Source organism: Rhizomucor pusillus (genome assembly GCF_041956525.1).
Source record: "Rhizomucor pusillus strain CBS 183.67 unplaced genomic scaffold VTP01scaffold_11, whole genome shotgun sequence".
Lineage (NCBI taxonomy): Eukaryota > Fungi > Mucoromycota > Mucoromycetes > Mucorales > Lichtheimiaceae > Rhizomucor > Rhizomucor pusillus.
Window position 1 is genome coordinate 360,068 of NW_027192153.1, and position 22,021 is coordinate 382,088.

At 44.5% G+C, this 22,021-nt stretch overlaps 13 protein-coding genes across 13 annotated transcripts; 8 read left to right on the forward strand and 5 right to left on the reverse strand.

Moving 5' to 3' along the window:
• Window positions 1–161: 161 nt before the first annotated feature.
• On the forward strand, window positions 162–1,300 carry VTP01DRAFT_1622 (uncharacterized protein; the record flags this gene model as incomplete). The annotated part of the gene is made up of 7 exons (XM_069379993.1): window positions 162–218; window positions 307–476; window positions 541–552; window positions 617–740; window positions 813–850; window positions 919–1,142; window positions 1,212–1,300. The coding sequence occupies 7 exons, from the start codon at window positions 162–164 to the stop codon at window positions 1,298–1,300; spliced, it is 714 nt and encodes a 237-aa protein (XP_069238046.1).
• A 398-nt stretch (window positions 1,301–1,698) lies between these two features.
• VTP01DRAFT_1623 (uncharacterized protein) lies at window positions 1,699–2,086 on the reverse strand (the record flags this gene model as incomplete). Its single annotated transcript, XM_069379994.1, has 2 exons — window positions 1,699–1,953; window positions 2,012–2,086. The coding sequence occupies 2 exons, from the start codon at window positions 2,084–2,086 to the stop codon at window positions 1,699–1,701; spliced, it is 330 nt and encodes a 109-aa protein (XP_069238047.1).
• A 381-nt stretch (window positions 2,087–2,467) lies between these two features.
• On the forward strand, window positions 2,468–3,056 carry VTP01DRAFT_1624 (uncharacterized protein; the record flags this gene model as incomplete). The annotated part of the gene is made up of 5 exons (XM_069379995.1): window positions 2,468–2,579; window positions 2,640–2,673; window positions 2,733–2,850; window positions 2,926–2,967; window positions 3,027–3,056. 5 exons carry the CDS (start codon window positions 2,468–2,470, stop codon window positions 3,054–3,056), a joined length of 336 nt encoding a protein of 111 aa, XP_069238048.1.
• Window positions 3,057–3,158: 102 nt separating this feature from the next.
• Window positions 3,159–5,083, reverse strand: VTP01DRAFT_1625 (uncharacterized protein; the record flags this gene model as incomplete). Its single annotated transcript, XM_069379996.1, has 9 exons — window positions 3,159–3,269; window positions 3,331–3,525; window positions 3,593–3,895; window positions 3,957–4,094; window positions 4,167–4,430; window positions 4,499–4,683; window positions 4,752–4,857; window positions 4,923–4,997; window positions 5,054–5,083. The coding sequence occupies 9 exons, from the start codon at window positions 5,081–5,083 to the stop codon at window positions 3,159–3,161; spliced, it is 1,407 nt and encodes a 468-aa protein (XP_069238049.1).
• Window positions 5,084–5,722: 639 nt separating this feature from the next.
• On the forward strand, window positions 5,723–6,287 carry VTP01DRAFT_1626 (uncharacterized protein; the record flags this gene model as incomplete). Its single annotated transcript, XM_069379997.1, has 4 exons — window positions 5,723–5,846; window positions 5,907–6,028; window positions 6,093–6,202; window positions 6,263–6,287. 4 exons carry the CDS (start codon window positions 5,723–5,725, stop codon window positions 6,285–6,287), a joined length of 381 nt encoding a protein of 126 aa, XP_069238050.1.
• A 179-nt stretch (window positions 6,288–6,466) lies between these two features.
• VTP01DRAFT_1627 (uncharacterized protein) lies at window positions 6,467–9,041 on the reverse strand (the record flags this gene model as incomplete). Its single annotated transcript, XM_069379998.1, has 8 exons — window positions 6,467–6,715; window positions 6,779–7,203; window positions 7,271–7,381; window positions 7,440–7,798; window positions 7,857–8,140; window positions 8,199–8,646; window positions 8,724–8,848; window positions 8,910–9,041. 8 exons carry the CDS (start codon window positions 9,039–9,041, stop codon window positions 6,467–6,469), a joined length of 2,133 nt encoding a protein of 710 aa, XP_069238051.1.
• A 1,503-nt stretch (window positions 9,042–10,544) lies between these two features.
• Window positions 10,545–12,073, forward strand: VTP01DRAFT_1628 (uncharacterized protein; the record flags this gene model as incomplete). Its single annotated transcript, XM_069379999.1, has 6 exons — window positions 10,545–10,927; window positions 10,985–11,353; window positions 11,420–11,462; window positions 11,520–11,780; window positions 11,833–11,950; window positions 12,015–12,073. 6 exons carry the CDS (start codon window positions 10,545–10,547, stop codon window positions 12,071–12,073), a joined length of 1,233 nt encoding a protein of 410 aa, XP_069238052.1.
• Window positions 12,074–12,254: 181 nt separating this feature from the next.
• VTP01DRAFT_1629 (uncharacterized protein) lies at window positions 12,255–14,149 on the forward strand (the record flags this gene model as incomplete). The annotated part of the gene is made up of 10 exons (XM_069380000.1): window positions 12,255–12,642; window positions 12,704–12,722; window positions 12,787–12,836; window positions 12,890–12,975; window positions 13,042–13,198; window positions 13,268–13,553; window positions 13,618–13,692; window positions 13,745–13,884; window positions 13,942–14,019; window positions 14,076–14,149. 10 exons carry the CDS (start codon window positions 12,255–12,257, stop codon window positions 14,147–14,149), a joined length of 1,353 nt encoding a protein of 450 aa, XP_069238053.1.
• Window positions 14,150–14,255: 106 nt separating this feature from the next.
• On the forward strand, window positions 14,256–16,294 carry VTP01DRAFT_1630 (uncharacterized protein; the record flags this gene model as incomplete). The annotated part of the gene is made up of 9 exons (XM_069380002.1): window positions 14,256–14,438; window positions 14,493–14,939; window positions 14,997–15,076; window positions 15,136–15,221; window positions 15,284–15,409; window positions 15,476–15,671; window positions 15,730–15,783; window positions 15,853–15,966; window positions 16,036–16,294. The coding sequence occupies 9 exons, from the start codon at window positions 14,256–14,258 to the stop codon at window positions 16,292–16,294; spliced, it is 1,545 nt and encodes a 514-aa protein (XP_069238054.1).
• A 5-nt stretch (window positions 16,295–16,299) lies between these two features.
• VTP01DRAFT_1631 (uncharacterized protein) lies at window positions 16,300–17,141 on the reverse strand (the record flags this gene model as incomplete). Its single annotated transcript, XM_069380003.1, has 3 exons — window positions 16,300–16,443; window positions 16,514–16,890; window positions 16,958–17,141. The coding sequence occupies 3 exons, from the start codon at window positions 17,139–17,141 to the stop codon at window positions 16,300–16,302; spliced, it is 705 nt and encodes a 234-aa protein (XP_069238055.1).
• Window positions 17,142–17,314: 173 nt separating this feature from the next.
• VTP01DRAFT_1632 (uncharacterized protein) lies at window positions 17,315–19,198 on the forward strand (the record flags this gene model as incomplete). Its single annotated transcript, XM_069380004.1, has 11 exons — window positions 17,315–17,339; window positions 17,393–17,610; window positions 17,674–17,730; window positions 17,801–17,959; window positions 18,017–18,062; window positions 18,124–18,282; window positions 18,341–18,429; window positions 18,497–18,593; window positions 18,650–18,950; window positions 19,011–19,067; window positions 19,123–19,198. 11 exons carry the CDS (start codon window positions 17,315–17,317, stop codon window positions 19,196–19,198), a joined length of 1,284 nt encoding a protein of 427 aa, XP_069238056.1.
• A 241-nt stretch (window positions 19,199–19,439) lies between these two features.
• On the reverse strand, window positions 19,440–20,542 carry VTP01DRAFT_1633 (uncharacterized protein; the record flags this gene model as incomplete). The annotated part of the gene is made up of 7 exons (XM_069380005.1): window positions 19,440–19,457; window positions 19,526–19,579; window positions 19,641–19,796; window positions 19,855–19,959; window positions 20,012–20,093; window positions 20,150–20,398; window positions 20,451–20,542. The coding sequence occupies 7 exons, from the start codon at window positions 20,540–20,542 to the stop codon at window positions 19,440–19,442; spliced, it is 756 nt and encodes a 251-aa protein (XP_069238057.1).
• A 126-nt stretch (window positions 20,543–20,668) lies between these two features.
• VTP01DRAFT_1634 (60S ribosomal protein eL18) lies at window positions 20,669–21,572 on the forward strand (the record flags this gene model as incomplete). The annotated part of the gene is made up of 4 exons (XM_069380006.1): window positions 20,669–20,671; window positions 20,888–20,974; window positions 21,053–21,379; window positions 21,444–21,572. The coding sequence occupies 4 exons, from the start codon at window positions 20,669–20,671 to the stop codon at window positions 21,570–21,572; spliced, it is 546 nt and encodes a 181-aa protein (XP_069238058.1).
• Window positions 21,573–22,021: the final 449 nt, after the last annotated feature.

Here is a 22,021-nt window from a genome sequence, read left to right on the forward strand (position 1 = left end):
CGTAAGAAAAAGGTTACAATACGGAGGCCATTGCCGACAAATTGGTGATACAATGGCCAAGAATCCGATTCTGACCTCACCTGTATTTAGTCACGTTGCTCCGGAACGGACATCGCGCACAGGCTATCGTGTATCTCGTTCCATTGCACCTTTGGGTTCTTATGTTCTTATGCTCCTACGCCAGAGTCGTATTGCAGAAACCCGGAAGTCCAAAGAAGGTAAATTAGCCACCGAAAAGTCAAATTGCCTGCCGACTGAATGGCTCACACGGACGGACGGACGCTGCCGCCGGCAATCATGCATTAGATATCCACCATCAGTCCAGAAGAAGCCGTTGCAAAGCAGGATAAGTCGTCCGAGTCACCGTATACATCGTTGCTCGGTGGCTCGAAATGGTGCGAGACGTGCCAATGCTGGAAACCTGATCGCACACATCACTGTCGTGTTTGCGATGCTTGCGTCTTGAAAATGGATCAGTAAGTGCGGACATTAACGGCACATTGTATGTGATGCTTTCAGACTCTAAACTGCTATATATAGCCATTGTCCCTGGTGTGTATGACGCAAAGGATGCGTTCTGTTTTTGATAATTTGGTCTGCTAATGGGGAAAGCTAGGGTAAACGGGTGCGTCGGCTATGCCAATTACCGTTATTTCATCCAGTTCATATGCTACACCTCCGGGATGGCCACCTGGGTCTTCACGACGACCTTAGCAGCATTCATCATGGGGAATGGCTTGGTATATAATCTTATTTTCAAAAATGCTGACAGCCATAACAACTGTGTCACTGACCTGTCACATGCATTGTAGACAACCTACAGCGGAATAGTCATTGCTTTGATCGTTCTGTAAGCTTAAATATACCGGATAACACGCCACCAGATACAAGTAACTGATTACGAATACGTCCACGAAGATCTGGCATTGTCATGATTGCGATAGGAACATTCACTTGCTCACACCTCTGGTTGGTTACATTGAACCGGACGACAATAGAAAACATCCAATTTCGAGCGTGGACCAACAAGCAATCAACGAAAAAGCCTGATACGTTTACACATTCTGGGAAAAATGTGTTCAATCAAGGAACATTCAAAAACTGGACGGAAGTCATGGGTGATAAGTGGTGGCAATGGTTCTGTAAGTTCTATTCATCATTTGGTTGTTGAAGCAAGGAAAACACTCATCACAACCTTTGTTTCCATTTAGTCCCCGTCGCCGCCAAAACTCGTTGCAATGGTGTAAACTTTGGATACAATTCAGACACGCTGGAAGAATATCAAAGAGTCGCATCGTAATATACCCGCACCGACAATATAACATCTACCGCCGCCGCGCATTCTATCCATTACTACTATTCCCAGCAGCATTGTTTTACCCTCCTCAAACATTTTCTCATTGTAATATTTTGATGCATCATCACTACTGACAAAGTTCTTGAATTTGTAGATTTCCTCAACTCGCGATTTCAAAAAATACTGTGTGTACAATTATTTTCATCACTTGAATAAAGTACTTTTCACAATGAAGGAAAGTGATTATTTGGTGTCGATGTACCGGTATTTTTTTAAGTCGATTGTTTCGCTAACCCTCATTTTTGTGCGAAACGAGCTGCAAGTGCATTCCATAAATTCGATCGACAAATGCAGTGTGTAAATCGTACGGGATATCATCCGTAAAAGAGAAGGCTTTTCTACTAGTTGGGATTGCTTCGTGTGACGCCGAAGATCTTACCACCGGCCATGGTATACGTGCTGTAACAGTCCTGAAACGTTACTGACATACATGGATGATCAGCGATTGCATCTGTTGATACGTTTCTTTGTTGATATTTACCTGTGATATTCCAAAGTTTATCGCCTTGAAGTTCTGGTATTGTTTGCTGTAGTTTCGCGGCACTGTTCAGCAACTGGTGAGCTGTATTGGCTTCTGCTTTAGCTTCGGCAGCTTCCTATTTCAAACGCATGAGCAATCTTCCAAGGTTTCCTGTTAGGCGCGTGCACACACACAGTCGTCACAATGTTGCCGTCGATCTCGCCAGAGAACGATTGAATGTGGCCAGGCAGTTCTTGCAAAGAATCCATCGCAGAAGCGGAGGTGACAGGTGTGAAACCTTCATGCTGCGGTGGTGGAACGAATTTCTCTGACGCTTCCCCTTCGTCTGCCACAACAACGACGATGAAGCGACTTACAAATAGTTGGGATAAATCAGCAGTAATATTACATTAATTAAAATGTTCTCTTTTCCAAGAATGCCGTTCATGAAAAAACGAGGTCAGAACAGGGAATCTTCGTAATGTTCATATGAGCGGTAACGGATCCAATCAAAAGTAATAGATACAAGGGTTAGCACAGATAGAAACTGATCTAATAACAATTGCCTGTATATAATAAATCATCACCTTTGGGTAGTCTATGTCTCCATGGTAACCAGTCATCACCGCAATATTCGTTAATGGGATCGAATGGTCGGTGTCCATGGAAGACCGAGTCACAGGAATTCCGCTAGACCTCAAGCGCTGTTTACTACAGCTACGCTGGAATCCCTTTTGCTTGAAAATCATTTGCTCTACAATGGTAAAAAGCCTAATCTATTTTCTTCATTGACAACGTGAATTAACAATACTGTGAAGGGAGCTGTCAGCCGCTATCCTTATCCCAAAGAAGTTTGGTAATTCCTCGGATGAATGAAGCCTAATGGACTGTTTCTTGACCTGTCGTTCCGTGTAGGTCCCCCGCCGGTGGTTGGTGGGCCCAACCCAAAACATGGAAGGCTAACACTGCTGTCGCTGCTCTCGGCATGGCTGTGACTATCGGTTTCATTTGGAGCGTATCGGCCGAAAAAGAGGTGTGTTTTTGAAGCAGTTATGTGCGAGAGGAGATATGAAGATCGCGTGCCCTAACACAGCTCTGTACGATGTAGGTCCGTTACCAACAACCAAAGCGATGGATTCCCTCTATGATGGTATGAATTCTTTAATTTCACCATTGCTATATTATATATGCTTATATTTAATCTTTTAGTGGGCAAAGCAATACAAGGACCAACAATAGACTCGGACGTAACAATAAACTCATCTTACAAATGCAGAAAATAGTCGAATAGAGAAGATTGGTATATTAATTAAGAGTTCATCCGGGTTGGAAGATACTGTTCTATGAGGATGTGAGGGCACCCACGCGCTTGACGAGATCGGCCATTCGTTCGTCAATGATATTGATATTCTTGGTTACTGTGTCCTCATTTTCTTTCAAACTCTTGTTCAACTATTTTGCAATACATGAGCAGCCATTCATTTTGTGTAAACCCGGTAGGTAGATCGCTTACCAAGTCACATGTAGACGCTAAGCTCTTGAGTTCATCTGTTATGCGGACTTGTTCCTCGGAGATCACCTTCACAGATTGGCTGAATGTTGCAGCCTCTGAATGCAAACCTTGAAGCGCTTTCAATCGAGTAAGCAACGCTGGAGTGAGGTTCAACAGAGGATCAACTTTTTCCATCGTTGTAAATAATTGGTTGACCTAGTAAAGAAGAATCCTTTGTGAATCAAAAGGAGAGCTATCAAACGGTACCTGTAGTATACGGTACCTTCTCTTCGGTATCGGTTGAAACACCTGCGTTAGGCTTTTCTTCAGATCCACCTGCTTTGACGCTGGTGGTTGCCATTCCAGCAGCCGTCGACAGACTAGAGCCAATATTGCTGGAGAACCCGAACCCAAGGCTGTTATCCTTTCTTCCGGATTTTAGTTCGTTGAGCTTATCCAATTCACTAATCAGTATCTTCAGTCTGCGTGCAACAGTTTCAAGCTGCCTTGGCTGTGCCAAGATTGTAATCTGTTGCTCGAGTTTCGTCAGGGCACCGACAACAGACGAGGTAGCTAGAGTTGGAGGCTAGTATATTTGATCAATATATGGAATCTGGCATATTCGCAAACTCTCGCCCGTTACTCACCAGGCCATCAAGAGAATGTCCTGAGCTGGTTCCAATAAGACTTTCCAGTTTTGCGATTCGCTCGTCGATATCCGTCAATTTCGATTCTTTGCGCAGCTTTGCTGTCTCTGGGGTATAATATAACTCGTATGTTACAACCTTCAAGTGTAAGGAAATATTTGAGCTATAATCCTTGATCTCCAATCATCCCGTATCTTGCAAGTCTCTTACATCGCCCTTATCGTTTTTCTCAACAACCACAGTGTCGTCATTCTCTTCGTTGGCAACCTTAGTACTGATGGGTAAACTTTTGTACGCTTCCAGTTGCTTGATCAGCTGTTTCGCCTCATCTATACGTTTGCCATAGGTTGCGGCACTTCCAATCTCTTCATCTGTATGTTCTCCAAGTCGTTGGCTGAGACGCGACAAGTCATTCTGCAAATAAGTGATTTGTGACATAAAGTCTTCCTGCTTGATCTTGCCATCTACAGGCTCCTAAGTGCAATTGAACATACATTAAAATACTGATCTATTGCTCTATGCATCCACGCTAGATAACAAACTTGTGACTTTTCGACTTGTTCATTCAACTCCTGGACTTCGTACATCAATCGCCGCAGTTTCTGCAGCGCTGTCTCTTGTAGCTCAAGCTCCTTGGGCAATAATTCATACTCTGTTGTTTCCAAAGGTCGACGTGTGTAACTTTTATACATTGCCTTCTTTCTGCGACTCAACCTATCCGAGAAATCTTTGCAAACAACGCGTCATTATATAGTTCCACCAACGGCAGCAGTGCTTCGTCAAAGTCTGACAAACCTGTTTCGGTAGAATCGACAACACTGTCTTTGAACCTAGCGCTCGCCTCCTTGACGGAGACACGAGAGCGTACAACATTCTCATTGCCATCATCCTCATCGCTTGACTGCAACGGATAAGCGTCAGTTCATTGTTGCAACAAACGATAGCGAGCGGCGATTTGAGCTGTACCTGATCATTAAAGACTGATGTACTAGTAGTGCTCTCGTCTACGTCAGGCGTTTCAAACACGTCCGGCTGGTCATCCTATAGACGGACGTTACTACGATGCTGTCTCTCTGCGTACCAAGCATAAGACTTACAATGTCAGGAAGGCCCGAGTATTTGCTCATGGTTTGCTGAAAACTGGAGAACGCAAGAGTTTCGTGCCGCAATGCGTTGTTCCGCAAATCCCATTTCGGAGTGCTGTATTCTTCAAACAATAAAGCATACGCTATTCTCAGGAACACTCTGCACTATGGCGACAGATATTCATCCGGTCTTTTGCAAAAGTGAATTCGATATAAACGGGAAACATAGGTGAAGGTTCTTCTTGGAAAGCTGTAAATTACTTTGGTAGATCTGGATGCTTCCGGCATTATGCACAATATCCAACGGAAACGTCGACATCAGGGATAGCGCTATATTGCTCGCTTACTGACTCGCAGTAACTAGCTTGAATGTTTATTTTGCAATAAACCTACATTGAGTCTCTATGCGGCTATGTGACCAAACGTTTCATAGCGTACAAGAACTCCAATTTTCACATCGTTGATTTGGTAGGATACGCTATTTGTAAGGAAATCCATCATTACTTGCCGTCTAGAGACGGGTATGTGATATTAGGAATATTGGAGCGCAAGAGTTGGAAAGCTGAAAGCTATCTCAGTGCATAGTGTGGAAGTTAGCAGCCAATGGGGAATTGGGCGCAAAATTACCCCCCTTTGGCCTTTCATGCCACTGTCGTGGCTTTGCTGAACTTCCTTTCTACAATGGCAGCCGTAAAGATCGGATCGCTTACATTCTGTCCAGAATGCGGCAACTTGCTCGATTTACCCACAGCTGACGATGACATTGTCCTTTGCAACCTTTGCAGCTTCGCTTACAAAACCTCGGGTTCGTGATTCAACTTTTTATTTCTTGCGAGAAAACGTAAAGTTTCTAACTGGCATGTAGGAAATGAGGAGGAAGAGACCAAAGTCATAACAACTTCGTCTCCTCATGCTTTCCAGTCACCGTTGAAGGCTAAACGACATTTGGTGCAGCAGAGCAAGCAACCCACGGAATCTGCCGCAATGGTATTTGCTTGTTGCCCCTTTGGTATTCAATGGATAAAAATTGCTAAATGAATACGGTTGTTAGATCAAAGAAAAGTGTCCCAAGTGTGGCAACGACGAAATGGCATATCATACAATGCAGCTACGTTCCGCAGACGAAGGTCAAACAGTGTTCTACACATGTCCCAAGTGCGGGTAAGTGTTTAAACAACGTGCATGTGTAATTTCTGAGTTACTGATAACTGCCGTTTCCAGTTACAAGGAAAACCTCAACTCATAAGCTTACGATACACAATATTTTACATTGCATCCAATATATCTCATCCTCCACCTTTGTCATCTTTCCATCACTTTGTAGAAACAGAGATCTCGCTTTGACAAGTGATGAAGAAAATGGCCCCATTTCGTATATACTGTACATTACAACGTGAATATTGAAAGAGTGTTCTATACATCTATTCATTCCTCGTCGCTATCTTCTTCTTCATCATCTTCCTCTTCGGAAGATTCTTCGTCTGCTTCCCGTAACCAGTCAATGAATTTGGTTGCCTTCTCTCGTAATTTGACCTCGGATGGTGTTCCATTTTTTGAGATATCAGAGGCATACCAGCGGAAAACAGAGTCTTCCTCCACTACGTCCTCGTTGTACAAAAGTTGCAGGATACCCACAAACAACTTGGATAAAGTCTCATTCGTAGAGGAATGTTTCTGTTTCTATGCATAAGTTTGCGGTTCTCGCCTAGTGTTCTATTAAGTTTGCTTGCGACATACCTGGAAAACATATAGCACATGCACTTGATCGTCGAAGCCATGTGTAACTTTTCGGATAAGTGGGCACCATTTCTTTAATACCGCTTGCAAGTTCTTCACAGCATCCTTTGTTAAATCGACGTGATCCAAAAGGGCCGGAATAAGGACCTCTCGCACTTGGTCGTAGCTGCCGTTGTGGGACATACGCAAGCCTGTAATTTCTAAAGCTGCAGTGTCCACAGTATGGTTTTCACTGAATGCACGCTCCAGAGTTTGGGCGATTTCGCGCTGGAATTCTGCAGATTTGACAGCATCCTGGGCCTCGAAAGCACCTCCAATAGATCCAATATTATCATCATCCGACTCTTCATCCGATTCTTCGCCAATTTCTGATGCACTTTCACTCAATTCTTCGCTGCCAATCTTAAGATCAGCCATATCGAAAGCTGCATAATATCGTCCGTTAGAAAATCAAACCCGATCAGATTTCGGCATATATTTGAAAATACTCACCGAGTGTTCCTATCTTTACATTTCGAATGTCCACGTCGTCGTCGTCGTTGGTGCATTCTGTCCAGAAATATATATCCGGATGTGAATCTGACTTGAGCACGGTAACGTGTTCTATCATCAAATAAATTAGACACTTGCCAGTAAATCGTCCTAGGCATACAGAGCTTACCAGAAGCTTCCTCTTCGTCGTCGCTGTCATCTGCAAACATGCTGTTCTTTGGTTGCGGATGTAAACTCAAGCGAGAGTATTTTGGAATATGCTCTTCAGGTCCAACCGTCACTTCAGGAGATACAAGACAACCGACTTGTATACTGGAGTTTTCGCGTATCGATGCTCCAGAGGCAATAATTGATTTTGAAATTACGCAGTTATTCGATATAGTAACATTGTCCCAGATATATGCTCCTTCCAGCAAGACATTGTCTCCAATGATGCAGTTTTTGCCAATTACAGAGTTGGCGACTCTGGAATTTTCGCCAATTATTGTTCCCGAACCGATTTGCACATTCTCATCGATTACGCAAGATCTAGAGAAGTGCATAGTTAATAGCATGTAAATTTCCGCGATGTAATCCTTCCATTTACCGAGATAAAATAACATTCGATGCCTTGTAAATGTTGCCTCGCATGAATAGGTAATCATCGTTCTCTCTCAAGTTTGTCTCAGGTACAATAGGGAATGCCCATCGATTCAAAAGATGATTGCTAACGGTGCTGTAGAGCTGTTCGTTCTGAATTCTGGCAACGTAAGGTTCGGAAACGCAGTGGGTGTAAATGGTCTTTCCAAGAATGTCTGATGTGAGTATGCCGTGTACAAAATCCGCTCGTAATCTTTGCCAGTCAAAGTTTTCCGTAAACAGCGCTGGAACCTGGTATGTTGCGTGTGAGCTGTTGCTAGAAAAAAATAAGAGATGTACAAACGCTTACCTCTACGGAGCAGATATCCAAGTAAGGATCAACCAAATCATTGCGTATCTCAATTTGTGCATGGTTTTCAAAGACCTCCGGTGACATCTCGATACGTGATTTGCGTGGCAAAGCATCAACGGTCTCGTAGAACAGACATTGGTTGTTCTTTGGATCGGTCACAAACACACTTGACTTGTCCTTGGCCCGACTACTATGTGTGCGCGAAGCCTCCTTCAAGACCATAGTCATGATGGAGTTCTTATCTGCTCTTCGTCTCGCCCTATGCTCTTCAAGAATCTTGTTCAGCTTTAGGTTGGAAACGAGATCGCCAAAAGTGAGAATAAAGTCGGTCGTGATAAGTTGTCGCGCGTCGAGCTCTCGAATGGCGTCTCCTACAGACATTGCTTCCGGTGCTTGAATAACTTGAACAGACATTGGCGAATGCGGCGAGCACCACGTCGAGTTGCTAAGTATAGAGAGATAGATAGATAGATAGAGAGTTAGGCCGGGACTGACACCATTGTAAAGATCGAAGCTACTTGCTCAAAGTATTCCTTGATCTGGTCAATGTGGGATGTGCAGACGACAAAAACCTCTGCCACGTCCGCAACTGCGAGCACCTCCAGTGTATATTCGATCAGAGGCACGTTGCAGAGAGGCATGAGGCACTGGTATTCGACAAGATCAGCTTTACGCGACACAGTGTAATTGCTGAATATGCTGCCTTACTCGAGGTATTTCGTGAGAGATTGGCAAGAATTGCTCGTCATAGCTATCTGTCAAAATGACTGCTTGGAAAGGTTCTTCCCCTTCATCGTCGTTGCTTCGTTGCTGATTTTGTCGCTTGCTTTTCGGTGGCATGGCGATTGAGCAGAAGAACACGAAAAATCGAAAATTTGCAGAGCGGGTCCATCAATCCGGCTTCCGCTTCTCAGCTCTTCCGTTTTCCTGCTGTCCCTGTGAAAAATGTGTTAAACTCTTCCTGTCAAGGCGTTTGAACCTCTTCTAAAGATAATTTCCTAAACATGGTTATGATAAATCACCAATACTCTGCATAATATTGAGTTAGAACTATCGCTATGGCATCGCTTTATGCGGATGCTGCTCTCACTTCAATTGATTTGCTTCTCTTTCGGCTTTCTTTCAACTTGTCATATCCAATAAGCCAAGACTGCTGTATCCATTTGGTTGGTATCGTTAACACTGAAGGTGATTATAGACTATGCCACTTTTGCAATAGCTTTCTCCAACAGTACCATTTAGACGTAGTATATGTCGCTGAATGTCTCATTCAGGAGTTTCTTGGCTAGATATATCAGGCTAAAGAAGGAGGCAAACCACTTTTCTGTTACATAGCAGACTCTTACCGATGATCCGGCAGCGAAGGTATCATTTTCTCGCTATGGATAAGAACAGATAGCACATTGAGGGAAGTGCTACAAATTTACATACTGCAGATGTTAGTAACAGCCTCGAGGACACGTTTGTCTATGATCTCTTGGGCCAACTATCGATGAAATGTTTCACTCGGTGGAGGTCTTTGCTCGATACTGTGAATTACTATGATCATGCTGCTTTACGTGAATAATTTGTAACTATCATCAAAGGGAATCTGCGCGATGAAAAACGAATGCACAATGTTTTGTCCCGATGGGATGGCTAGAAGCCGAATTGATATCTTGGATCTCCAGTATCAAGATGTATACCGGATGGTTTTCCTGGCATATCCCAAGTTGCTTGCATAATGTCTTCAATATCTGGTGTCTTCCTAATGCCATGAGACATCTGATCCATTTTCCAAGAGGTATAGACTCGTTTTCATGAGATATCACATTCTTGACGAGATGGGAATTTGCAGAGGCAAACAGAAGATCAATTTGCTGGCATTGGATATTTATGTATGTCTCTTCTAAGAGAGGTTACGCCGAGGAAGAAGTATGTGCTGTATGACTTTTGTACCACCTTTCCAATTTTCTGGCAGTTCCATGAAGATAAACGCTTGTGCAACCCGATGCCACTTCTTCAAGGATTTGCAAATTTCCCTTTCTTGTCGAAATCAGCTATTCGCGACCTTCAATGAGCTGAAAACAATGCCTATCTGTCTCCGCTGAAGATTTTACAATGGATCATGTGCGTAACCAGGAGTAAATAAGCAGCGACTGAGAGATCCTTAGTGCGGAGTTGCCCAGCAAAAGATCTGCTGTCAAGTTGTGCATTCCTTCGAAAAGAACCCCTATTTGGAACCCAAGAATCTGACAAAAAATACACAGCACGCTCGCCCTTGCCAGATCAAGGCAAAGCTTTTAATGCCGGCTGTTTTCCACACACCGGCCCTCTATGCTTCTTTAACCGCTTCACTGCAGTATGCCCCGTTACGAACCTATCAATACGACATCCTCTTCTCCGGGCAGATCATTTAAATATTTCAATTACATCGTTTGCGCTACAGCTATTCTAGGACTTGTATTACTATCACAACTAGCGTGGCAACAAGGCGACGACCAATACACCGAAGCTTTCCCAAAGACCCGTCCCAAGGAGGAAGAGTTACTTGCGCTGCAGCCGAATACATCCCTGTGCAGCATCCATGATTTCAATCGAGGGCAGTGGAAGCGGAGACCCATCAAATTGAAAAAACAAGGAGATATTGCAGCTTTCGAACAAGCTGTAGGATACCATTGCCCTTCTACTTTCCATCACAGATGCTATAAGCGTGGAGGGCAGGAACTGGACCGAAATAAGCGAATGTAAGCATGTTTGTTATCTTTCACTTTTGTTTATATCCGTAACTCTCTAGATGACAGTGTCGACTATATCTGGCTACCAGAGACTTGCTCCGTAACTCAGTTTGATGCTTCTTTGATGGCAAAACATCTGGCGGAGCATCCTCTTCTTCTTGTCGGCGATTCGATCACGCAACTTCAATTTGAGAGCTTGTCGTGTCTGCTGGGCGAGCACACGCGGATCGGAAAACAACTGAGTTTAAGTCTGATGGGAGGAAACCCGTCTATCAAGGCTAGCCAACTTTTATACAACGAGAAAGGACATCTGAAAGATAAACCTGTCGTCACTTTTGTACGGTCCGATTATCTTGTTCGGCTGGATGATAACAAAATACTCGAACCGTACGACGAAGAAGGCTTCATGCTGAGTAAAGGACATAACTTCCCATGGTAAGCTATACTTTTTCTCTGATTGCTAGATATAAACACCCTCGTATTAACCACTGGAATAACTAGGATGCATATGCTTCCATACTTCGACTATGTAATTTTAAATACTGTAAGAATGCAGAGCAACAACAGTGTATTGTCAGGTAGAGCTAACCATCCGACAAAGGGACCACACTGGCGTAGAAATCCACACTGGGGCCCTAATATGAGTCAGGAAGAATTGCTAGAAGGCTTCAAAAGTGCAATGTCCTCACTCATGAATCGTCTCAAAGAACAAGTTAACCATACTCGACGGATATGGTATCGTTCTACACCTTTTGGACACTTGAAATGCTCCAGATACACTGCTCCGCAGAAGACTCCAGTGCAACCCACAGCCGACCCTTATGATTGGAACATGTTTGAAAAGTTCGATGCCATTATCCAGGTGAGATACATACTTGAGACGCAGCAATTCTGAGACTGAAAACATGCGATAGGACTACATTCAAGATCTTGGGGATGAACGCATTCAGTTATTTAATGTATCTTTTACGAATTATCGCGGTGACGCGCATTCACGTCCTGACAAGGATTGTCTCCATACTTGCTTACCCGGTAAAGTAAAACCTCTGAGGAGGTATTTAGGTCACGGCTCATTCTGACAATCATTTGTTCTTAGGTCCGGTAGATGATTGGAATAGGCTATTATACCACGAAATTACTAGAACGAGTAGCTAGACAAAATTAACTATCATGTAAATATACGAACATCTCCTTTTTCATTATCCGTCAACAACGAGCTCGGGGTGCGGAGAAGCGGGCATCGGCATGAAGGTCTGCGACCCAAAAATGGAAAGCGTCGTCAGCCAGAACCTTTTTCAGCAGTTTTTCATCGATCTTCCCCTCCTTCATTGTTTTCATGAGCGAAGTACCTCAGCAGTTCTCGGTTCTTCCACAGTTACCCGCCGTCATTCCGCCTACGAGTCGTCTAAACTTTTTGAAAAACTGGTGGCAACGGTCTGATAAGACCTCAGCTATCGCGGAAGCTCGCTTGCTGCATCGCATTTCGCAGTCGACGCTGTCGCTGAAAGCACCCGTTCCGATCGTTGCAAATCTTTTGAGGGTGCCACTCGATGATAACGAGCCTCCCAATACCAAGTCCGCAAGACTTGTCAATACCCTACATTTGAAGGCAGCACCGGACCAAAAGGCTCCTTTTGTCTTGAACACCGAAGAAAATGATATCGAGTCAATTAAAGATAAGGGCGACAGTAAAAATCTAGTTATATGTCACGGATACGGAGCTGGTAAGCAATGTAGCATATTTTTTCGGGAAAAGGTTTAGCTTGTCTAACTCGAGCATTGCAGGTCTAGGTTTCTTTTACAAGTACGAACCTTAGATGGAGAGCAAAGGGTTGCTAGGAGACACTATTCACACAAGGTTGCAATAGGAATTTTTATGCACTGTCGCAAGCTCCGGGGTGGCAAATCTTCGCAATAGGTATGTAGCGGATGATGTTACTTTGCCGTCAGAATACTTAATGCGTGGTATAGACTGGTTAGGAATGGGGCGCAGCTCACGGCCCAAGTGGACCATTGTGAAGAAGGCAAATGAAACCTGGGATCAAATCATTACAGACGTAAGCCTTCAATATATGTTTTTCTTTCGGTCCCGAAATCTAAATGTTTAAACTATCTGGCATTAGGTAGAAGATCACTTTGTTGGGTCTTTAGAAGACTGGCGCAAGCGTGTTGGTATCGAGAAAATGACCTTAATGGGCCACTCACTGGGTGGTTACTTTGCAACATGTTACGCGCTTCGCTATCCTGCAAGAGTAGAAAAATTGATCCTTGTCTCTCCAGGTATATACAACTGTGTAGTGTGAGGAACAAAGGATCGAAATAACTAAAGACATTGGTAATTCCGTGTAGCCGGCATCCCAGAGAGACCGCCTGAGCTTGGTCCTCCACCAAAAGAAGAGGGCTCACCGCAGGAAGTACTTGACAAGGAAGCCGCCGAAATCGGTGTCACCATGCAAGCATCCGCGGCTAGCGCTGAAAACATGGCGCTGGCGGACCAGTCGGCATCAATACCGCAAGAACCACCGTCCGCGCCTGTCCGACCAGCAAGAAGGATACCCTCATGGGCAACGTATCTCTGGGAACACAATATCACGCCAATGAGTATCGTCAGACTAAGTGGACCGTTTGGTGCCAGGTATATACCGCAATATCAATTCCTTTGATTGTCGCTCATAATATCTAACGCCAATGCATTACAGTCTCGTTAATAGTTATACTTCTCGACGATTTGCTCATTTGAGCACTGATGAACGTCATGACCTTTATGATTATTTGTGAGTAGGTTGTCTAGAGATTATCAAACACTGGCTACTGATGCCTTGTTAGATATAATATCACATCTTCATCCGGATCAGGAGAGTATGCTCTGGCAGCCATTCTGGCTCCAGGAGCCTATGCAAGGCGACCGTTGATAAAGCGCCTGAATGGTTTACAGATGCCTACAGTATTTATTTACGGCGAACAAGGTAAACAAATATTTAGGCGGTCGTAAGAGCATACTACTAAATGCTTCCACCGTACAGATTGGATGGATTACAAGGCAGCTGAAAAAGCTAAAAAGGAGATGAAGGTTCCTGTTAAAATAATCCGCACGGATGGAGGTAAAGAAGACTTTGAATTCATTGCACACTGCAGCGTGTTGCTAACGTCGCTGTAGGTCATCATATGTATCTAGATAATCCACAGGAATTCAACAATGCATTATTAGAAGAACTTAATAGAGGAGTTTGATCCATTTTGCTAGACAATAGAGACCATAGTTGACGGAGATCCTTGAATTTTGCAGTGATGGTGGGCACACCGGCAGCTGCTGCCAGGTTTGACTTGATCCTCAGAAATGCTGGAGAAAAGTCTAAGAGATAGCTTGTCATTTTCGAGAGGCTCTGGTGCAGATCAAGAAGCTTCTCTTCAATCGGCGTTAGAGATTGTCCGTGTCTTGAGGCAAGCACAGTGCTGCTACCGATGTTGCTTGCGATTCGTGGAATGCAAACGTCTCGACTTGTACGATTCAACTGAGCAAGTAAGTTATGGTATATAGATGAAGACATGATCGTTATCTTGACACGCTAGCAAGGACCTCGAAAGTGCATTTCTGAAGCTTTTGGAAGACAAGGAACAGAGATCAGTCCAGACGTGTGCAGCGTGCGTTGGATCGCTCCAGATCGTCGATTCGCAAACTTTTTTGGATCAAGTTTCAGACAAAGTATCTGAACAAAATTACGATGCACAAGTCGCGCAGCTCAACTGTACTCTGCCTGTCAGCACATTGCATCGAGATCACCTGCTAAGTCTGCATATCTCGGATACCCTCAGTAGAACAGCAGCATCACCTAGAGATCCTAAAGAAATATTTCGATACATCCTCGGCAAACGCATGCAAAAACAGATGAACCTCCGCATAGATAACAAAGGCCCACTGAGGATCACCGTCGTTGTGCAACATGAGCCTACAGCAACAGAGCACATGTTCTTGACGCAGGTCAAGGATCCTGTATTGAAAATCAGGAAGAAGGTTAAAAAGGTAATAGGAACAAGATGGATCTGTCGAGAATTGGATGTAAAAACGCGTTACGAGCAGGGCAAAACAATGGTGTTTGGCGATTCGCGATCGACAATTGTTGATGCTTTGAAGGCTCTTTCCAGAGAAGAAGCCAAAGCGTGAGTGGTCTAAATGTGTGAATATTTCATCGATCGACCATCCTCATTATTTATGCTAGTCTTACGTCTGTTCCTCCTCAAGCGCCGACCGAGATGGCAACGTTGTCGAGTGTGGATATGGTACACGAGTCATGCATAGTAGGAGGTAAATTTCGGCTTATTACTTTCGCTCTTGAGCCAAATTAATAAACTTTTGAAATTTCCTAGGTCGTTACATGAAATATTCTCGAGAATTTAGCCAGACGCCCTGGGCAATTAAAGGCAAAAAGTTGGCGGATAACAGTGTATCTGAGTGTATCGAGGACGTGTTGAAAAAGTATTTCCGAAGTGATGGTAAGGCCAACCTGATCAAATAGTACATTGGAGTCATGGATATCAATTGGCATTTGAAAATCTTAGACTGCAAGTTTGTACCTGCTGGCCGGGAGGATGCGAACGTGCGCATGTTGGGCACTGGACGTCCGTTTTACTGCGAATTATCGAATCCACGGCACACGATGCTGACAGGAAACGAGTATCAACAAATGCAAGATGAAATCAACTCCTTAGAGACCAAAGATGCAGTGCAAATTCGAGATTTATCAGCAGTGCAGACGTAAGGCGATACTGATACGCAGGTCGCGCGGCTCGCTCGAATTAACAAATGCCCTTAGCAAGGATACAAAGCTGATCAAGGAAGGCGAGCAGCATAAACGTAAAACATACAGGTATGCGACACGATTATCTCACATTTAATATCTGACCAAGTATATTGATTGGGGCGATTGCAACTATAGAGCGTTAGTGTGGGTCTCTGAGAAAGTTACTCCAGAAATGATCGACAGGGTAAATGCATATGGATCCAATGCGTTCATCATTCAACAAAATACTCCAGTGCGCGTCTTCCAAAGGTATCCATCGTTTCTTCTCCATCAAAAGAAAATAACCATTAGAATATCGAGCTCACACGCGCATTGTAGACGGTCGGGTGCCATCCGGGAAAAGACGATATATCAGTGCAAAGTGGTACAGCCTCCAAAGAGCAACCAGGCGGATGAAATATCGGATCGATTTTTGGTATTGACAATGACAGCACAAGCTGGAACGTATATTAAGGAATTTGTGCATGGGGATTTGGGCCGTACTACACCCAATCTAGCATCGATTGCTGGTATACAAGCTGCTGACTTGATTGAATTGGATGTCATGAATGTCGACCTGGAATGGCCGCCGAAATAAAAGTACTATTTTACATGAGTCAATTTTTTCTTTTTGGCCTGCATTTTAAGGTTTGCGGATGGCGTCAGGGATCTCCGTGCATAGCTGATGTAAAGCACAGACTCTACTGTGCCGATCAGGAATGCACCTGTGAGTGACCAAAATACTCGCTATACATATAAATTTTTGCAACTGGTCAGGTGGTCTAATGCTTCCATGTAGAGTAGCCCGCACACTTACCATACCAACATCTTCAGTCATTGTTTTTGCCGCCATGTACACTGCAAGTGCAACTGCTCCCATGGACACCATGATATTAACGATGGCTGCAAGATGGCTCTTGGTCTCCCTGAGTTCGTCTGGTCGAATACCCAAAACAAATTTATCGTTTTCTGACGTTACGACGGAGTGCACCATATCCGCATACTCTCGTTCCTCCTGCTCAACTCGAAATTTTTCCATCAAGGCTTCCCTGGCCGCTTTTTCCTGGGCTGCAAATAAGCTTTTGGTTGCAGGAAACAGTCTAGCATATCCAAACGTTACCTCCAAATCCTCTTCAGGTTTCGGCTCAATGTACACCGAACTTCCTCGCACCAGTTCATGAAACCATACTCTCTCTAGAATCGATTAAGGATCAGTTTCGCTGTGGGTTCTCTCCGTATCCACTAGTTGAAAAAAACATACTATCTGTCCGCCGGGAAAGCACCTTGCTTAGTTCTCGCAGCAACGAGAGTGAGATTCCATGCTCCTGATCAAGTGGCGCGTTGACGGCCTGTTCCGCTTCCTTTCTCAGGTTAGAGCAAAGTCCAGGCTCGTCTATTACAGATTGGAGCGCCTGCTGTATATTTCTCGTGAGCACTAGCTGCATGGCAGTCAATGGCGGGACAAGACGAAACAGGCAAAGTGGTGTGGAATGTCAAACCCCTCCTTGTCACAGACTGCTTCTGCAGTTCACTCTCCTCTCTTTCTGTCTCTCCGCCACCGTAAGCTTTTTCGCTTTTCCTCCCCCCCCGTCCTTTGCCGACCCTTTCGTCTGCTGCCATGAGCGACAGTGACTTGTACACAGGTAAAGGTGGCTAGAAGCAGTTTCGTTGGCACTGGGGCTGAACCTTGAAACAGACGCGGACCCGGAATACCGCAGAACAAAGTTGCGCTCTGGTATACCACCGCCCGGAACGGAAGCTACGCGCGCTCAGGAGGAGCCGCCGCGCCCTTGCATGCGCTATGCAAAGACGCCTGTGAAACCAGATATGCGCGTGAGCACCGATTTCCTTACATGCGAACGCCGCTTGTCTGTCAAAGATATTGTCTCTGCTTTGCGCATAGGGAAAGCAGAGGTATGGAACAACTTGCATGCATTGATGTGAATATTACATATTAATGAATCATTACCACGTTAGACACACGTCGATGATTGGAGCTCTGCTGAACTCGCTTCACAGGTCTTATCTTTGAGGGTGAGCCGAATAATTTGGACAACGGCTGGGCTTTGTGATCCTTTACTAAATCATATGCTGCTTTATGCAGACCGAGATTAGCAAAGCTACACCGGAACGGCTAAGCTTAGCGCGGGCTCGCAGTAATCCTTTTGAAGCGATCGGTAGAGCCGGATTTATGAACCGTGCAGCTACAAAGCTGGCTGCTTTAGATGCCACCTTTGGATTGACATACACTCCTCACTATGGGGTACGTTGCACGAATATTTTATTCATATGTCTGTAAGAATGCTGACAGGTCATCCAGCCGTTGTTATTCGCAGATCTGTGTGGCGGACCAGGCGGCTTCAGCGGTAAAGAACTCATGCAAAGTCAAAATCACAAGAGCAAATTTCTTACACTGAAATTGCTTAGAATATATATTATGGAGAATATACAGCGGTGGAGGCACTGCAAAAGGATTCGGTATGACACTGGTGAGCGATGAAGAGCCAGTCAATTGGCAGTTGCAAAAGTTTCGACCGGATGCACCTACCGAAAACTTCACTGTCATTAATGGAGTGGATGGTAAAGGTAGAGAACGCCGCAAGGTCTCCAAAGAGGGTGTTTTCCAAAGTTGACGATCTTCTAGGTGATCTTTACAATAATGAGAATATCAAAGATCTTGGATATCGCATACAAACGGACACCGGTTTGGTTGATTTAGTTGTCGCTGATGGCGTAAGTAGACATGTAATCTTTCTCTAAACTTATCAGGTGCTCATTTTCAACATTTCTCAATACGCAGGGCCTTGATTTCAGCGGTCAGGAAGATAAACAAGAAAGACTTGCGAGTCGATTGATCCTCTGCGAAGTAATTGCCATGCTTTCGTGTCTCAAAGGCGGTACGTACTTGGAATTTCAGTAGACTCGCGGCTACTCGCTAAGTCGAATGCTGTAGGCGGCACTTTTGTCTGCAAGTTTTTCGACATACATGAAGAGTTCACCGCAAATATTGTGTGGCTGCTCTATCAACTTTTTGAAGGCATATGCATCACAAAACCTCTAAGCAGTCGCCCCGCAAACTCTGAACGATACATTGTCTGCAAAGATCTGCAGGTCGAGAAACCCGTCGAAATTATTAACACCTTGATGATGGTCAACGAGGAGATGGCGACTCGACCGGTCGAATCTTTTGTAAAGAGAAGCGTATACGTTAACGACGATGCATTCATCGATTACGTGAAAATGAGAAATATTCGGTAATTGTTTTACTGGGATCCATTTTGAGAGCGCTTTGAATTCAAGCATCTCTCCCCTAGAATGGCTACAAAACAGCTGCAAGCTTTGCAAGATTTGAACGCATTTTTGCTGGAACCGCAAGTATCCCACCCCGCATCGCTCTTACTGTGCTGTCTAACGCTCTTAACATAGTGATCGCCAGCCTGTCTATGATCAGGAGGCTATCAAGAGACAGTGTTTGGCAGAGTGGCGACTTCCATTTAATTGATGTCATGTGCAATGAGAAACTTCATCTATGGATGGATGATGAATGGACAATAGATATGTACAGATTGTTTGAAACTCTGGAAAGAGATCGTGATGACAGCATTCTCTATTTTACTTTTCAAAAGTTTTCGTTTGCTGAGCCGTTGCGGTTTATTTTCTTCGATTATAGAATGATGAGTGGGGAGTGAATGAGTGCAGAGGATGTATGCTAGAACGACGGATGATGTATATCTTTATCATTTTTAGAATCGGATACCTCTCTGATAGTTCTGATGATTTAGCTCCCATCCTTTTTTGTTTGCAGTCGTGCAAGATCAACAACACATACCGTTCCGAGGAGACCGATGAAGCTTTTCGCTCCAAATTCGAGCATGGTGCCAACCTATAGACGATTAATATCATCCTCTTAACAGCCTCCCCACAATATAAGAATGAAATCGTACCTCGCGCTTGGCAGTCTCTAGCTGCTCTACTTCGTTGAATCGACGGTCTAAAAATCGAAGCGTTTCAACATAATCTACAGATCGATCTTGTGTCATGAATAGTTCAGTAGATGTATAGACCGCAGCTAGACCAGCTCGCTTGGTGTACCAATTGAACTATCAAAAAAGAGATTAGTTTCTATCTGAGAGAGATGGTGTAAAAACCGTTAAATACATCAGGGCTTCTGTCACCAGCATAGTACAGGACGTCATCCACGAGTTCAGCAAGGTGCTTGAGTGAACTCGGGACATTGCTCGGGTGTGCCATGATCGCCAGGGCCTACCATCAGTTAGGATTGGCCAATTTCTGCAGTCGATATATGCTTGCTTACTTCATGCCAGTTGTGTGCATATGGTTTGACTAAATCCAGTCGAAGAGCTGTCAAATGCTTCACTTTGTCGATAGTTACTAAGCTATCAAGTACATTAACATAAACATATATAGTCAGAAAAAGACATCTATGTCGTACCTCTGGAACTCTTCGCTGGCCAAGGCCTTTTGTATGCTTTCTACGTGTTGTCGTCGGGACCGAGTCAAAAAGGCGTCCACTAGCCCAGCTTCTCCGTCCTCGAAAATGCCGTGAGCTACAGACGGATAGCCCAGGGCTTCAATGCCACGCACAATGCTTTCCATTGTCCATCCATGTTCAGGAATGAAAGGCAATGTCGCTTCCAGCAAGGTCTGTGTAAGGTCCTCGTTTGCAGTTGGAGTTGCGTTTCTTAGGTTACATTGTAAGCCAATTGCATCAGTCTGTCAAAGTGAGACATTACCTTACTGCCGAACTGGTAGAGAAGTACTTGACAGAGTTTGCCTTTGTAAATACACGAGGACTGAAGCGTGTTATCAGCGTGGCGAGGCTCATAGTGATAATAGAGAGCAACAGGAAGCAGCAGCAAGGGCGGCGTTTCAAATAACAGGCTGGCGCGATTTGGGTCAAAGACGCTCAAGCTGCCGAAAGTTCAAAGACCCCTCTTTCTCGACTTGCACAATGGTAAATATATGACAGCTACTCGACCCGCCGAAAGAATAAGAACTCTCGAACGACGGTTATGGATGAATGAAGCGAACGGATGGATGGATGGATGATACGGCTTTTACGGCATTCTCTACATTTCCGTCACGAGATGTTCACAAAGCGGGGCAACATGCTGAATGGAAGCAGTCCAATTAAGAGTACATGTACACTCAAACTCGACTTTTTTACTAGGGTATTGACCTTAAGCGCCACCACGTCAAGAACACCAACAGGACGGCACCCAAGTCTGAAAACGTGTACCAGCTTTTGTTGGTCAAGGTAAAATAGGGCTAAAGTGGAGGAAAATGAGGCTGTAGGGCGAGGAAGAAAAGCTTACCTTCATTCAAACCACCATAGTTGTACCGTTTCCTTGCTCGTCGCACCAACGCCGACTTCAACAAGGTCGTCTTGAAGCGTCTTTTCATGTCTCGCATCAACCGTCCCCCTGTGACTATCTCCCGCCTTGCTAAGCAGGCCAAGGATGGCAAGACTCTCGTCGTTGTTGGCACCGTCACTGATGACACTCGTCTCTTGGAAGTTCCCAAGCTTTCTGTCGCTGCCCTTCGCGTCACCAAGACCGCCAAGGCCCGCATCTTGAAGGCTGGTGGTGAAGTCTTGACTTTGGATCAGTTGGCTCTCCGTGCCCCCACTGGCTCTAACACCATCTTGATCCGTGGTGCCAAGGTAAAAGCGCGACTAATGATATTATTGCAAGGAAGAGAGAATATGTATTGATCATTTTCTGTAGAACAACCGTGAGGCAGTCAAGCACTTTGGTTTCGGCCCCCACAAGAACAAGAAGCCCTACGTCCGTAGCAAGGGCCGCAAGTTCGAGCGTGCTCGTGGTAAGCGTGCCAGCCGTGGTTTCAAGGTCTAAATTTGCTCGGTCAATACTTTTTGATCATCCTGCGTGGAATAAAAAGCATGGCTTTCCTACATTTGTGAATACGTTCACTGTGAATGTGAAGAATGGACGATCGAATTGCAACTTCGTACAGCAGACATCTGTGGATTCATAACTCTACGTTGAATCGATATTCAGTTTCCAATTAATTTTGTTGAGAAAGTTGGGCTTGCAGAGACAATTCTTAAGGATTTTTCAGACGAGCCGAATCTGATATTTTTTTTTCTGTCGTATTGTGATGCTGCATAATTTAAATTGACATTTATGAACAACCTGCTGCTGCTAAGTATCCACAGAATGATGCAGCATGTCATTAATGGCTTCTCACCACCGATAGCATTACAGATTTAGAAAGAGTTGTACTACTTAGTGACCGGAATGGTAAAAAGGGATCATGTGCATGCTTCCCTGCTCAAATTGAA